At 44.2% G+C, this 16,938-nt stretch overlaps 1 protein-coding gene across 7 annotated transcripts in view; it reads left to right on the top strand.

Moving 5' to 3' along the window:
- Window positions 1–16,938, top strand: part of HERC6 (HECT and RLD domain containing E3 ubiquitin protein ligase family member 6) — a 70,651-nt gene that overhangs the window by 27,322 nt on the left and 26,391 nt on the right. For 4 of the 7 annotated variants that reach the window (XM_021100763.1, XM_021100764.1, XM_021100759.1 and 1 more), the window contains exons 9-12: window positions 3,522–3,646; window positions 4,226–4,285; window positions 8,616–8,709; window positions 13,432–13,621. In XM_021100763.1, the coding sequence (XP_020956422.1) occupies window positions 3,522–3,646; window positions 4,226–4,285; window positions 8,616–8,709; window positions 13,432–13,621 (469 nt within the window). The remainder of the gene's footprint in view (window positions 1–3,521; window positions 3,647–4,225; window positions 4,286–8,615; window positions 8,710–13,431; window positions 13,622–16,938) is intronic. The other 3 variants (XM_021100765.1, XM_021100761.1, XM_021100762.1) reach the window with 1 other exon arrangement.

Genomic DNA, 16,938 nt, shown 5'->3' with positions numbered 1-16,938 from the left:
GAATCACTTCTCTGTACACTTGAAACTACCACGACATTGTAAATTAACTAGACTTGAATTAAAAACAAGCGATCAAGGCAGGAAATGAACTATCTTCATTAATTCTGAAGTTGCCAAGAATGATAACAGATATGGTTGTGCCGAGGAAGGCAGTCAGCAGAGTGTGAAGTTTTCAATGATTGAAGGGTAGTGACTAGGTGATCACAGAAGGGGAAGCACATGACGTGGTGTGTTGTCATGCACGTCAGAGGAGCCGGGATTTTGAAGTAGAAAGTAGAAGAAATGGCATCTAAGTGCCAGTAGGGAACACCTCATTGTCCTAAGGTTCCTGGGGTGTCAAAGAGAAAAAGCTTCCTCCTGTTTCAACCCAGGGGCCCCCCAGGATTCAGATCAAGGCGAAGAGAATCGGGGGAGTCATGGTTACATATCTTTTTCAAGATATCTTTATTTAAGCATTAAACACAAGTGATGCAGAATTTCCTTAATTATTATATAAGTTTAGTGGAAGCAAGGTATAATATGGAGCAGAGCACCAATGTCTTTGGAAAACTGTATTAAAAACAGGTCTTTCTGTCCTTCCTTCTTCCTTCCTTCCTCCCTCCCTTTCTTTCCTTCCTTCCTTCTTTCTCTCTTTCTTTTCTTGGGGCCACACCCGCAGCGTATGGAGGTTCCCAGGCTAGGGGTTCAATTGGAGCTGTAGCCCCAGCCTATGCCACAGCCACAGCAAGGCAGGATCCAAGCCGCACCTGTGACCTACACCAGAGCTCAAGGCAACACCGGAGCCTTAACCCACTGAGCAAGGCCTGGGACCAAACTGGCATCCGCGTAGATACTGGTTGGGTTTGTTTCTGCTGAGCCACAACAGGAAACCCAAGGACAGATTTTTCTTTTCAGTGGTTTCTGACACCTTGGCTGAGCCATTTAGTTCCAAGTATTGTACACAACCGTGGTTCTCAAAGTGTGGTTCCCACATTGGCAGCATTTGCTTCTAGCTCCACTCCCGATGTGTTGAATCAGAAACTGCGGGGACGGGCTCAGAAATTTGTGCTTTAAAAAGATCACAGGTGATTCTGTTGCATGCTCAAGTTTGAAAACCACTGATATAAAAGCAAAAATCTGTGGGTGATTGGAGTTCCTGTTGTGGTGCAGTGGAAACAAATCCAACCAGGAACCCTGAGGTTGTGGGTTCGATCCCTCACCTCGCTCGGTGGGTAAGGATCCAGCATTGCTGTGAACTGTGGTATAGGTTGTAGACATGACTTGGATCCTGTGTGGCTGTGACTTAGGCCAGTAGCTGCAGCTCCGATTTGACCCCTAGCCTGGGAACCTCCTTATGCTTTGGGTGCAGCCCTTAAAAGGAAAAAGAAAAATTCATGGGTGACTAAAGAGGAGAAAGGAAATACTTATTGAATATTTACTATAATCCAAAGGTTTTGTATACCTAATATCTTTAAATCTTAACAAGAGCCCAGAGAGGTAGGAATTTTTATTTCATTTTTTAATGTGATAAAACATATATAACATAAAATTTGCTATTTCAGGAAGATTCCTGGTGGCCGAGTGGTTAGAACTTGGCACTTTCATTGTTGCATGCCACAGCCAAAAAAAAAATTGCTATTTCTTTCTTTTCTTTTTCTTTCTTTTTACTTTTTTTTTTTTTTTTTTCCCTGATCGTGTCAGGGGCATGCAGAAATTCCCAGGCCAGGAATTGAACCTGAGCCACAGTAGTGACAACACTGGATCCTTACCTGCTGTGCTACCAGAGAACTCAAAATTTCTATCTCAACTGTTTTAAAATGTACTATTTATTCAGTGACATTAATTGCATTCACAGTGCTGTGCAACCATCACCACTGTCCATCTCTAAAACTTTTTCATCACCCCAAGCAGAAACTTTTTTCCCCCAAACAGAAAATCTTTTTTCTTTATTTTTTTATGGTTTTTTTTTTTTTTTTTTTTTGTCTTTTTGCTATTTCTTGGGCCGCTCCCACGGCATATGGAGGTTCCCAGGCTAGGGGTCCAATCGGAGCTGTAGCCTCCGGCCTACACCAGAGCCACAGCAACGCAGGATCCGAGCCGCGTCTGCGACCTACACCACAGCTCACGGCAAGGCCGGATGCATAACCCACTGAGCAAGGACAGGGACCGAACCCGCAACCTCATGGTTCCTAGTCGGATTCGTTAACCACTGCGCCACGACGGGAACTCCTATTTTTTTATGTTTTAATTATAGTTGATTTACAGTGTTCTGTCAGTTTCTGCTGTAAAGCAAAGTGACCCAGTTATACACATATATGTTCCTTTGCTCATGTTATCTTCCATCGTGTTCTGTCACAAGTGATTGGATATAGGTCCCTGTGCTATACAGCGGGACCTCATTGCTTACCCACTCTAAATGCAACAGTTTGCATCTACTTACCCCAACTCCCAGTCCCTGCCACTCCCTCCCCCTCCCCCTTGGCAAACACTAGTCTCCAAACAGAACCTCTTAACCATTAAATAATAACTCCCCATTCCTCCCTATTCCCTACTCCCCAGGTAATCTCTGATATCCCTTCTGTCTCTGAATTGGCCAGTTCCATATAAGTGGCATTATATAACATTTCTCCTTTTCTTGGAGCTTATTTCCCTTAGCATAGGGTTTTCAAAGCTCATCCATGTTGCAGCATGTGTCAGAACTTCCTTTTGATGGCTGAGTAATATTCTATTGCATGTATTTACCGTATTCATCTGTTGATGGGTATGGGTTGCTTCCATCTTTTTGGGTATTGGGAGTCATGCTGCAATGAATATTGGCATACAAGTATCTGAGTCCCTGCTTTCAATTCTTCTATGTTTTGTTTTTTCTTTTGTCTTTTTGCCATTTCTTGGGCCATTCCCATGCCATATGGAGGTTCCCAGGCTAGGGGTCGAATTGGAGCTGTAGCCACCAGCCTATGCCAGAGATAAGCCAGGCAAAGCTCCTCGTCTTTAGGAGCAATTGTCCAAAACTTTGCTTTCAAACTTCAGTGTGCATAATGTTTTTTTGTGCTTTTGCCTTTTCTCGAGCCACTCCTGCAGCATATGGAGGTTCCCAGGCTAAGGGTCTAATTGGAGCTGTAGCCACCGGCCTATGCCAGAGCCACAGCAACTCGGGATCCGAGCCACGTCTGTGACCTACACCACAGCTCACGGCAACACCGGATCCTTAACCCACTGAGCAAGGGCAGGGACCGAACCCGTAACCTCATGGTTCCTAGTCGGATTCGTTAACCACTGCGCCACGACGGGAACGCCAGTGTTATGTTACTTTTTAAATGAAAAAACTAAGGCTCAGGCCAAGCAAGTGCCCACAGCTTGGAAATGGAACAGCTGGACCAGTCTGATGCCATAGATCCTCCCGCCATACCCCAGTGTCTGAGATGGTGAGGCCTGCCTCCCACCTGTGCCACAAGCTTTACTCTCTTATTTATTAATTCATGCGTGTGTTTTCCTGATCATTCTTTTTTTTTTTTTTTTTTTTTTTTTTTTTACCTTCCTAGAAGGATCCTAGTTCCAACGGTGTTCCCCGGAAAACTCTGCCGGAAATCAGCCGAATTCATCAGTCCCTGACAGAAGAGTGGATGGCAGTGGCAAAAGGAAGTGCACAGTTTGAAGCGGCTGAGAGGTGACTCTGTCTGATACACTGGAAAGCACTTTTATTTGGTTCTGCAGCCTTGGTCCTTTTAGCCTAGCCGTAAGGAAGAGGGTTTGGTTTTGTTGTGAAGGAATCTGCGTTTTAACCCTGATGCTCTTCAAACCATCTCTTTGTTTGACAAAGTCACCGATGTGTTCATTCCTTCATCATTGATTTAACAGAGGTACATTGAGGGTGTACAGTAGTCCAGGCACTTTGATAGGTAGGGGGATACAGAGAGGGTCAAATGTGCTTTCTGCCCCACGAAGCCTTAACCAAGGCAGACTGTCTTTATAGCTTCAGAGTTTATTCTCTAGAGCTCTATACATTTCCATTTTCAGAAGGATGGATTTTATTTAAATCTAAATGACTTGATCAAGTCAACTACGAAGGGTTTTGGTGAAATTTTGAGTCACATGCACCAAGTATACCCAGAATTTGGAAGACTCTTAAGAGTAGTTATTTTCATTAATAATGATTCCGTGTCTTCAGTTATATATATTTCAGGAAGTTAAAAGGGACATGCTTTATTGTATGTTATGACTTATCCCTAACTTATTACTTTTGCAGTAAAATTAAAGCGGTATTTTCATCTCCTGCTTGTCTGACTGCAAGTTTTTTAAAGAAAAGGTAATATTTACATGAGATTTATCTTTATTTAAAACATTGGGGAATATTTAAAATGAAATGTTTTGATTCAGCCTTTTATTTATTTATTTATTTATTTGTCTTTTTAGGGCCACACCCGAGCCATATGGAGGTTCTCAGGCTAGGGGTTGAATCGGAGCTGTAGCCACTCGTCTACACCGTGGCCACAGCAATGCCAGATCCGAGCCACATCTATGACCTACACCACAGCTCAAGGCAGCTCCGGATCCTTAACCTGTGTCCTCATGGATGCTAGTCAGATTCGTTTCCGCTGAGCCACGATGGGAACTCCCGATTTGGTCATTTTAATTTGTGACTTTTGCTATCTTTGAACAAAAAAAGTCTAACATAAAACTCCATAGGTTGTTACAAAATTCTTCTACTTTGTAATTTCCTCTTGGAGCACTACAGGTTGTAGCTTCTAAATTTATATTGTTCACTTTCTTTGCCCTGCTTTCCTTTGGTATCTGAGGTTTGGTGTTTTTCAGCATCTTTGTGTCTAGGAGTGACCAGTTCATCCTCACATTGCTTTAATACTTGGAGGCCAAGGCTGCCCTTTGCAGTTCTTATTGTGAGACGATTACGGAAAACAGATCCCATTTATTTTATCTCTAACTAGTCTTACTACCACAGGGGGATCTAACTTCTCTCTTACTTGGTTTGCTACTTGGCCTAATCCAGTAGTTTAAACACTGCCTCTGTGAAATGCTCCGCATTTGGGCTTCTGTTTCTCCCCTTTTGTCTGCGCTCCCCAGTACTGTGCTGGGAACTGTTAAAAGATAGTGAGGCATATTACATGTTTTAAGTTTATTTGAACAAACCTCGACTTGAATCGTGCCGCACTAATTCGGAAGTGGTTGGCAGTACTCCACCGACGTGAGCTCAGGGAGCGACATAGAGAGAAGGTGCAGAAACAAAGAAAGGAAATTATTTGATTGACTATAACTTGAAAACCCTGGGGGCTGTTTGTGATTGGCCGTCTCCAGGTTTTGGTCACATAACTTTGAGGCATTTATAGACCTAGGTTTTGGTTTTGCCGCCACAGTGTAATGGCCTCCGGGTTTAATTAATCCAGCAGTTATATGGGGGGGGGGATAGTGTTACCCAGTGCAAGTTCTTATGCCCAGTGCGCAAGGAGGCCAAACCCGCCAAAATGTGGGAGTTTGGAGCAGAAAAAGATTTATTGCAGGGCCATGCAAGGAGAATGGGAACAGGGGTGGGGCTTATGCCCTCCCCAACCCCCCCAACTTCTGGAAGGGTTTCATCAAAGCATTTTTTTTTTTTTTTGTCTTTTGTCTTTTTGTTGTTGTTGTTGTTGCTATTTCTTGGGCCGCTCCCCCGGCATATGGGGGTTCCCAGGCTAGGGGTTGAATCGGAGCTGTAGCCACCGGCCTTCGCCACAGCCACAGCAACGCGGGATCGGAGCCGCGTCTGCAACCTACACCACAGCTCACGGCAAGCCGGATCGTTAACCCACTGAGCAAGGGCAGGGACCGAACCCGCAACCTCATGGTTCCTAGTCGGATTCGTTAACCACTGCGCCACGACGGGAACTCCTCATCAAAGCATTTTTAAAGGCAAGGTGATGGGGGGGAGGGATTGCGGAGTAAGTGACTTCTGATTGGTCGAAGGTGGGGTAATAAGACAGTGTCACAGGGGTTGACGTCATCCGTCCTTAGGCCCTGGGAAGCCTGGGGCCTAGGTGCTCCTGGTCAGCAAGTAGTTAACTTCTTCCCTTTAGGGGGGTGGGGGGTGGGGGGTTCACATTTGTGAAACAACTCGGGAAATATACATCAAATACTGTTATCAAAGTGCTTGGAGAGGAGTTAAAGCAGAGGGTGGGGGGACAGGCCTGCCCATGAAAGGCCCCATAGGGTCCTGCTTGGTTACAATAGCTGCAAAAAGGGACCCTTAGGCTGCCTTCTATTGTCTCTGGAGGCCGGTGTCCTGCAGGTGTGTCTGCAGCTGATATAACTCATCCCAGTCCTTCTTTGCCAGGTCAGGTCCTGTCTCTCTCCGTTGATTTGGCCTCAGGTTGACTCACTGGTTCAGAGATAGCTGTACAGGAGTTCCCGTTGTGGTGCATCAGAAATGAATCCAACTAGTATCCATGAAGATGTGGGTTCGAGCCCTGGTCTTGCTCATTGGGTTGGGGATCTGGTGTTGTCGTGAGCTGTGGTGTAGGTCACAGATGAGGCTAGGATCTGGGGTTGCTATGGCTGTGGCTTAGGCCAGCAGCTGTAGCTTCGATTTGACCCCTAACCTGGGAACCTCCACATGCTGCAGGGGTGGCCCTAAAAAAGCAAAAAAACAACAACAACAAACAAACCCTCACAGAAGATAGCTGTACACATCTAGTACCCAGTCCTGGCCACTAGGTGGTACTTGCTTAACCCCTGTCGCAGGTATTTCTTAGTTGTCCCTTTGATTCTCAATGCAGCCGTACTCCCAGCCCCTCCTCAGGGACACTGGAGAAACTCTTGGATCCAACAGCTTCGCTTGGGAGCCAGAGAAGCTCAGGGAAGCTGAATGTCGTGGCTTCCACCCCACCTGGCAGCTCCTGAGGCAGTTATCTTTCTAGAGTCCACAAAGGCCTCTGGTTCATTTGTACATATTCCCGACAAAGGCAAGAGAAGAGAAATCAAGACGCGGCTTCCCTCTGCTCGCTCTCCCTCCCATTTGCCTTCCTCTCCTTGCGATCCTTCCAGCCCAGATAAGTGGGACTCTGCCACACAGCGCGTCCTCTCTTCCCCACGGTAGCCTCAAGTGAAGTCTCACTACAAATAGGAGAATCTTTGCTACACTAAGAATTTTATCTTTCTAGGATAACAAACCCGTCTGGTATCCATGAGGATGCCGGTTCAATCCCTGGCCTCGCTCAGTGGGTTAAAGGATGCGGCAAGCGGTGGTGTAGGTCGCTTGGATCCGGCGTGGCTGTGGCTGAGGTGTAGGCCAGCTGCTGCAGCTCCCATGCCACCCCTACCCTGGGAACTTCCGTATGCTGAGGGTGTGGCCCTAAAAAGCAAAAATACATCTATGTTATCTTTCTAAAGTGTCAGGTATCCATGCCATCCTCCCAGGAGTGATAAAACCTTAAGGTTTGATCATAAGATGCCAAAGGTTGCAAAGGAGAATTGATGTTAAAGGGAAATTTACATACAATCTTTTTTTTTTCAGTACTTGCACAAATGTTTTAGCCCTAGTATTTCAATTGATTGGTTAATCCAGCAAGCATAAAGTCTTTCCTTCTTTCTTTCTTTCTTTCTTTCTTTCTTTCTTTCTTTTCTTTCTTTCTTTTCTTTCTTTCTTTTCTTCCTTTCTTTCTTTTTTTGTCTTTTCTAGGGCCGGGAGATGGAGGTTCCCAGGCTAGGGGTCTAATCGGAGCTGTAGCTGCCAGCCTACACCACAGCCACGTCTGTGACCTACATCACAGCTCTCGGCAACTCCGGATACTTAACCCACTGAGCGAGGCCAGGGATCGAATCCGCAACCTCATGGTTCCTAAATCAGATTTGTTAACCACTGAGCCACGACGGAAACTCCCGAGGTCTTTCTTAATAGTACATTGTAAAAACAAATCATTCGACAGAATGAGGGCTTTTCAAGTTATTACCAACAAAGTCCAAGGAAATGCCACACCTAGACAAATCCTTGGTAGTATTTCTGAGGGGAATGGCCAGGTCCGAATTTTTTAAAAATCCAGTTTAGATTAAGGCAGCATCTTCAGTGTGGGAGAGGGAGTTAGGATCAAGGAAAGAAACCACAATCCAGAAGGGACGGAAACTGCAGGGCAAGGCTTTTGAGACGAGAGATTCAAAGAATTATAGGGCGTAAACTGTTGATTGCTTTCCTTGCAAGAGTTAATGGGTCTTTTCAGGAAGTTCTTACAATGAACAATCAAGCCATTTGCCTGGGCAAGAGTGTTTTGGAACAGTAAAGTCATGCTAATGAAGCCCAAAGTCATGTAAACAGATGGTAATTTATGTGGAGGTTTGGGAATTTCAGTGCTCGGCGTGCTGGCAGAGTGTGAGAGTGCCTGGTTTCAGTCCTCAGGTGCAGCATGTAAATTTTTGCTATTTTTGCAGCCCAAACTTGAGAAAATAAATTTGTACCTACTCTCTTTTAGGAGACCATAAATTTTATAGAATTTTTTTTGTTCCGAGTAAATTGATTATTTTGAAAGGAGGCGAGCTTTAAGGAAAAAAGATAATATCTGATATATGTAGTAAAATAAAATGATACATAAAATATGTAAAGTTAGAAATATCCCTTTCCATCTGTTGATTCTTTTTTTCATTTCTTGCATCCAAAGGGAATGTGGAGAAACGAATTCCATTTACGTGGACTTACAAATGGCAAGAGATACCTTTGAGAAGTTAACAAAAAAGGATTGGATTTCTTTCCTGGTAATAACCAATACTCACTTAAAAAATAGAGCAATAAGATTTCTTTACAGGAACCACCATGATTGCAGTTTTATTTTGTCGGGTGCTGAGCGAGATGGAATTGTGAGTGGGGAGGAGGCTAGTGTTATGAGGTTACTGTAAGCCAGATACTGTATTTATTACACATTCAATGTGCAGTAGATACAGTATTTTAATTTTCAATCAGAGAATACCAATGCTTGAGAGGTATGAGTTACAAAAAGAGCACTAGTTGGGGAAGCAGGATAGCCTTATCCTGGACTGGGAGACAGAAAAGCCCTTTAAAACATATATATATATATATATATATATATATATTTTTTTTTTTTTTATGGCCGCACCTGCGACATATGGAGGTTCCCAGCCCAGGGGTCGAATCCGAGGAGCTGTGGCCTCTGGCTTATGCCACAGCCACAGCCATGCCAGATCTGAGCCTTGTCTGCGACCTACACCACAGCTCACGGGATGCACAACCCACTGAGCGAGGTCAGGAATCGAACCCACATCCTCATGTATACTAGTCGGATTCGTTTCCGCTGCACCACAATGGGAACTCCCACATATATTTTTTAGCCTGTAAATTGAGTTCATCTTTAAGGTCTATTCTAGCTTAATCTTCTGTGATTCTGGGTTATGTTGGGAGGAAAGCTTTCCCTCTACCAATTTCAGTTCATATGGTTGGAGGCTTTACCAAGTAGCAGGAGACAGACTAACAGGGGGAATGAAACGTCCTTTTGTGCCAAGCAGCTAGGGATGAGGGCTTATATACCAACTTAGGGAAGGGGGAGAGAGCCTTTTGTGGGAAAAAGGCAAATTTCCTTCTTAGGGAAATAAATGGGCTTTTAGGGGGACAAATGGAAGATAGGATAGCTTGTGATAATGTTTGTTTATGCAATTTCTTTTTTTTTCTTTTGTCTTTTTAGGGCTGCACCCGAGGCATATGAAGGTTCCCAGGCTAGGGGTCTAATCAGAGCCACAGCAATGCCAGATCTGAGCCTCATCTTCGACCTTCACCACAGCTCACAGCAATGCCAGATCCTTAGCCCGCTGAGTGAGGCCAGGGATGGAACTTGTAACCTCACGGTTCCTAGTCGTTTCGCTGCGCCACGAAGGGAACTCCCTGTTTATGCAATGTCTCATTCAAGGGCAAATGCGTGGTCTTCTCCCTGGCTGTGAAGCTGGCTTGCCCACCAGGAGGGGATTTATGGGGCTTTGCTTTCTGAGGGCTCTGCCTTTAGTCAGATGTGGGAAGCCCTGAAGGCATCTTTCTGTATCAACTGTATCTCACATGTCTTTAGTTTAAAATCCCAGCATTCGGAAGGGAAGGCTGAAGAGTGTTCCTTCATATGCAATAGAGGCCTCGTGCCATTTTCCAGTATTCTTGAACAAAAATGAAGCCGTCTGGGTAGCAGCAGTTGTGTTCCATAGGAGGTGCCCTGGAACTTCTAAACTGCAAGGGTCAGAGTGCCCCAACGGCCTAGTGGTTAAAGGATCTGGCATTGTGGTTGCTGTGGCTTGGGTCACGGCTGTGGGGTGGGTTTGATCCCTGCCTGGGAACTTTTGCGTGCCACAGGCTTGGCCCCCAAAAATATGGGGTAGAAACTATTTTTATTTTCAAGATGAAAAAGTGAGCATAGTAAATGTGTTTTTTTTTTTAATTTTTTAATTTTTATTTTTTTTGTCTTTTTGCCATTTTTTGGGCCACTCCTGTGGCATATGGAGGTTCCCAGGCTAGGGGTCCAATCAAAGCTGTAGCCGCTGGCCTATGCCAGAGCCACAGCAACACAGGATCCGAGCCACATCTGCAAGCTATATAACAGCTCACGGCAACGCTGGATCCTTAACCCACTGAGCAAGGCTAGGGATCGAACCCGCAACCTCATGGTTCCTAGTCGGATTCGTTAACCACTGAGCCACGACGGAAACTCCGAGCATAGTAAATTATTATCAAGTATATTTTTAAAATAAATGTTTAGGTGATGTGGGAAGTCACTGGGGGTATTCCCGGTGTGAGTTCTAAGAAATATCGGTTTTGTACAGTGCTCCATAAAAATGGATTCTTAATGAAGCAATTTTGGGAACACTGCATACTATTATGGAGTCATGGCACACTTAAGTAAATCAAAGATTCTATGATGTCATATGCACTGAAAGAAATCTAGCTTTTCTGATCCTCTCTTTCTCAAAGTTGTTTGACTCTGTAACACTATTTCCCTGTATACACCTACGAGCATTTCACAGAAGTCACATCCTTCTGGACCTATGAAAACACTGATTTTAAGAATAGTAATGTAATAATAATGATATACACTACTTCACAGTTTATTGTTGCATATATCATCTTACTTAACCCTTACAACACACAGAGGCAGGAACTCATAGTTAAGAATATCTAAGGAATGGAGTTCCTGCCATGGTTCAGCGGAAACGAATCTGACTAGTATCCATGAGGACACAGGTTCGATCCCTGGCCTCGCTCAGTGGGTTAAAGATCCAGCATTGCCGTGAGCTGTGATAGGTCACAGGCAGGGTTTGGATCTGGCATTGCTGTGGCTGTGGTGTAGGCCAATGGCTACAGCTCCAATTCGACCCCTAGCCTGGGAATTTCCACATGCTTTGGGTGTAGCCCTAAAAAAGGCAAAAAAAAAAAAAAAAAAAAAGACCATCTAAGGTCTTTTAGAGGGAATAAATAAGCTTTGTTTCAAGAACTGACCCCTCTGCTCTGAGGACAAGGAGAGACTGAAGAAAGAGTCAGCCTCCAGGTTGGAAGGTGCCAGGTTTCTGTTGTTGTTTTTCTTTTTAGGGCTGAACCCTAAAGGAAGTTCCTGGGCTTGGGGTTGAACCGGCACTTCAGCCCAGGCCTGCGCCACAGTCACAGCAACACAGGATCCAAGCCACATATTCCACCTATGTTGCAGCTCATGGCAGTTCTGCATCCTTATCCCACTGATGGAGGCCAGGGGTCAAACCTGTGTCCTCAGGGATACTAGTTAGGTTCTTAACCTGCTAAACCCCACTGTGAACTCCGGGAGGTGGCAGGTTTAATAAGCAAGGGAACTTAGGAGGTCTGTCTTGGGTGACCAGGAGATGAGTCCATCTCTTACACCCACCTCCAGAATCTGGAAGTCTACATAGTGGCATTAACAGCTGGGTTTAGTCACATGTAGCATCCAGATAGTCTCAGCAACACCTGATTTCCTCAAGCCTGCATGCTTGGAACAGCTCCCACGATGGGGACAGTGGGCAGACCTCCATTCCAAAGCCAGCGAGGGGCTGAGGAGCCTTTGATTGCCTACGTCTAGCTGCAGGGTCAGGGGGCAGTCCCTTGAGTACCTTCTCCAACAGAGGCTGTTGAAGCAGCCGCCTTCCAAATCTCGAAGGCTCATTGACGCAGTGGGGATTTTTTCCCCACACCGTAATCCAAAGAGGGTTGAGAGGAGGGACTTGTAGGGAAGCAGAAAAATGATTTTTCCTCTCCATATCTTAGTTTCATCGGCTGAGGCCCTAAAAATCACACTGAGAAAAGACAGATGAACGAGAGGGGAAACAAGTTTATTACCATGTGCGTCCTGTATATACACAAAAGCACTCAGTGATGAGGAACTTAAAGTCGCGGATAGAATGTGGGCTTCCATTGTACAACGATAAATGTAATAAAATTCATTGAGCTAAATAAAAAAAATAAAAAATGTGGACTTCTATAGCATCTTCGCGAAGAACGGTTCTTTTATAGAGAAGTGAGACATCAGAGGAAAAGGACTTTGAGCTTCTGGGGGCAAATTGTGGGAAGGCAAATATGTGAAGAAAGGATTGGTGGGTAAGGGCTAGTTAGAAGGTTTGTTGTGTGGTCTTCCTCTGTGCCAGCTCATCTCTGCTGATAAAGCTGTTGTCCCCTTCCTGATACAGGAGGTTGGGGACAGGAGGACACCTTCACAAGGGGGGGTTTAGGTTCTGTTTTCAGATGGGGGAGGTCAGAAAGCTGGTCCTTAGAAAGCCTTTTCTTACTTGCCTTCAGCGCAGAACCATCCCATGTCAGAGCGGCATACTTGGGGATGGCACTTCTATGTCGCCCCTCTGCCTCGGTTCCCTCAAGGGTCCCTCAGACTCTGTCTCTCTGGTGTTCTCAGCCCCAGGCCCATGAAATTCTCCAGTAGATCTTTTGTGTTTGTCTGGCAGATTAGCAAAGAGAGTATGAAAGGCCACAGGAGAGGCTTTAGGGGCCGAGCCTGGAGTGTCACCTTCACTCCCCTTCCCTGAGGGAGAACTCAAGTCACGCGGCCCCACCCAACTGCAGGGGAGGCTGGGAAGTGCCATCCTCCTGTGAGCCCAGGAGGGAGATGAAACAGGATTATCGAGGTGAACATGCGGTGTTCTCTCTGCCATGTGGATTTTAGGTCAGGTATTTCTGGGTATGGACCCCTTCTCTTTGAGCAGCGTTGATGGTTTATTCAGTATGTCCATGCATATGAGTTCACTTTTTACTTTTTCCTTCATTCTCCCCCATATAAAATAGAGAGGACAGTTCTCACTACCTCGGGGGCATCTGGGATACAAGGAGAGATGGAGTTTGAAGAGGAGGTTTCAGGCAAAGTAAATGATTATTCCACGTGGAAGGTGGTGGAAGTGAAACCGCTGGTCTCCCAGCCTTACAGTTCCCTGTATCTAATCTATCTTGGACTTTTCCCGATCCTGTTTCCACCACAGATAACCACAAGTCTCAAGGATAATCTGCTCCCTGCTCTTCCCCACCGTTCTCCGCACCAAGAAGCGCTATCTGTTTTCCTTCTGCTCCCAGAGTGTCCTGTGATGCATGATGCTAAGAACTGGATGGCTCTGGTGGTGCCATTTGCAGAGGCTGTTCATAAAATGACGAGCCAGTCTTTACAAGTCTTGAGTAAGTTTGATTACTTTTATGTCACTTGATCTGTGTTCTCGTTAGAGAGTCACGGTCTGATGTAGAAGTCACAGCAAATTTTAGATAAAACGATTTCAAAATGCGACACAGGTTCATAACTGCTGAGCCACGACGGGAATCTGCCCTCTGGAACTCAGGGAAGGCCTAGGAGGCTGAAATCCTTTCTGCAAACAAGAAATGGGGGACACAGGAATGCTTTAGTACCCAGGATGGCCCCACAGGGTCCTGCTCAGTTTCAAAACTATTATAATCATTACTCTTATCATTACAAAATATGAAATTCTTAGAGCTTTGGTCATGGCTTTGACATCAGAGTTGAATAATCACAGAGTATCCAGTCAAGATAAATCCATACCCGAAAACATTTTGTTTATAATGTTTTAAAATTTTAGCTATTTTGACCACAGGTAAGGGGGAAAATACTTAACTTTGCATTCTTGTTTTTTATTTTACCCAGTGCTCTGAGATTTCCTTTTATTTTATTTATTTATTTATTTATTTGTCTTTTTGTCTTTTCTGGGGCCACACCCGCGGCATATGGAGGTTCCCAAGCTAGGGGTCTAATTGGAGCTGCAACTGCTGGCCTACACCACAGCCACAGCAACGCAGGATCCTAGCCGAGTCTGCGACCTACACCACAGCTCACGGCAATGCTGGGTCCTTAACCCACTGAGCAAGGCCAGGGATCGAACCCGCAACCCCGGTTCCTAGTCGGGTTCCTTAACCACTGTGCCTCGTCGGGAGCTCCGGATTTCCTTTTACAACCTCGAGCTAATATTCAAGGTCCAAAGCTTAAGAGGTACCAAGGTGAAATGAAATATCTGGTGAAATATAAACCACCCACATTCTCTCCCAGAAAGCAGTTAGAGAATAAGGTTTATCGTGGAACTTTTGAAAGATATTCCATCTGTATAAAAACATGTAGAATGTGTGGTCTGTTTTTTTTTTAAATAAATGTTAACATACAGTCCATTTAACAGCGTATCATGGAGGTCGTTATGTTATAGGACTTACAACTGCCTTGTTCTGTTCAATGACTAAATAGTCTTCTTTGGGGAGGATATACATGAATAGTTGTTTCTAAATTTTTGCTATTATCATAGTTCTAACTAAGTACTACTACAGTGTATTTCTTTGTACATATATAAATGCACAGAGGCAGGGAAATTTCCAGAAAGCAGCATGACTGAGTGGAATTGTATGTGCATTTTAAATGTTGAGAGATTTTGCCAAACGAGCCTCCGCAGAAGTCAGGGCCGCCATGCTGCCCAACTGGAAGTGGGCACCGTTCACACAGTCACCCTTGGAATTTGGCAGCAGGGCCACCCCGACAGAAATGTACCAGTACCAACCACTGAGGTGTACCACCTCATCCACAAGTATGAGCGCAGCGGCCCGCATGCTTTTCCACGGGGTTAACCAAACTTTGGTCTTTACCATTCTGAAAAGAAGACTCTCTCAATCCGAATCTGAATTTTCTCATCGTGAATGAAGTTGTGTCAGTTTTCCCGTATCACAGTTCCACGTGCATATCGTATTCTAGGAACTATCAGTTTCTCCCCTCTTACCTGTTTTTTCATTTGTTGTTAATATCTTTCCTTTTTATTTAGGAGTTATTATTATTATTATTATTATTATTTTTTGCTTTTTAGGGTCGAACCCATGTCATATGGAAGTTCCAGGCCTACACCACAGCTCATGGCAATGCCGGATCCTTGACCCATTGAACAAGGCCAGGGATCAAACCCGAGTCCTCATGCATACTACTTGGGTTCATTAACTGCTGAGCCACGAAAGGAACTCCCTATTTAGGAGTTTTTAGACCACTGAGAAAATTCATTCTTTCTTTCTTTTTTGGCCACACCCATGGCATGTAGAAATTCCTGGGCCAGGGATCAAACCTGAGCCATAGTAGCAACCTGAGCCATTGCAGTGACAATAGTGGATCCTTAATCTATGGCACCACAAGGGAACTCCAAGACAATTAATTTCTTTATCAATAATATGAGTTGCAATTTTTTCCTTTAGGTTGTTGTTTTACCTTGTGGTATTTTTACATACACAAATATTTTTAAACATTTTTTTTGCAGCCTATGGTATTAATATTTTCTTTCATGATTTCTGAATTTTGTTCCTACCTCACAAAATTTACTTATGATGAAATCTTAAAATTTCCCATGCTCTTTACTAGAATTTTTATTGTCTCATTCTTTTTTTTTTTTTCCCAGTCTTTTTAGGATCGCAGGTTCCCAAGCTAGAGATTGAATTGGAGCCACAGCCACCGGCCTACACCAGAGCCATAGCAACGCCAGATCTGAGTTGCATCCGTGACCTACATCCCATTTTGCAGCAATGCCGGATCCTTTAATCCAATGAGCAAGGTCAGGGATTGAACCTGCATCCTCATAGATACTCATTGGATTCTTAACCTGCTAACCCACAACGGGAACTCCAATATTGTTTCATTATTATGTTTAAATCTTTGAACTATGTGGAGTTTATCTTGATTAAACTTCTTTTCCTGGGGGGGGGGAGTCAGTTTCCAGTTGCCGCACATTTATTAAATGATGTTTCATTTTCCGCTAATATGCAATGACACCTTCATCATACAGTAAAGTCTCATGTATATTTGGGTCCATTTATGAAATCTCTGCTATGTTAGCTCCCTTTCATGTGTCTGGGTCATACTATTTAATATATATTAGCTTGAAAATATATTCTAACATTTGATATATTTATTTTTTGAGAATTGTCTTTTAAAGGTACAAAAATCCAGTTTGTAACTTCGGTGAAATTAAAGTATTTTTATTGAGCTAATTAAAAAATACATCCATCTTGGAGTTCCCGTTGTGACTTAGCAGTTAACGAACCCAACTAGCATCCATGAGAATGTGGGTTCGATCCCTGGCCTCGCACAGTGGGCTAAGGATCCAGTCTTGCTGTGAACTGTGGTGTAGGTCACAGATGTGGCTCGGATCTCATGTTGCTGTGGCTGTGGTGTAGGCTGGCGGTCACAGCTCTGATTCGACCCCTGGCCTGGAAACCTCCATATGCCACAGGTGCAGGCTTAAAATAGCAAAAAGACCAAAAAAAAAAAAAAAATCCATCTATAACAGGTGTTCAAAAGTCTGAAAACATAGATGATATTATTTTATTTTTTACAGATTTAAAATGTCCTCGATGACATTGTATTTCTTCTGTGTGTGTGTGTGTGTGTGTGTGTGTGTTTGAGTGTGTGTATTTGTGTATTTGCTTATGTATGTTTTTAGACTTTATAGATACCCTATGGAATTTTC

This window comes from Sus scrofa, chromosome 8 (genome assembly GCF_000003025.6).
Source record: "Sus scrofa isolate TJ Tabasco breed Duroc chromosome 8, Sscrofa11.1, whole genome shotgun sequence".
Taxonomy (NCBI): domain Eukaryota; kingdom Metazoa; phylum Chordata; class Mammalia; order Artiodactyla; family Suidae; genus Sus; species Sus scrofa.
Note: the sequence above shows the minus strand (reverse complement) of the source record. Positions and strands in the feature narration are given on the sequence as shown.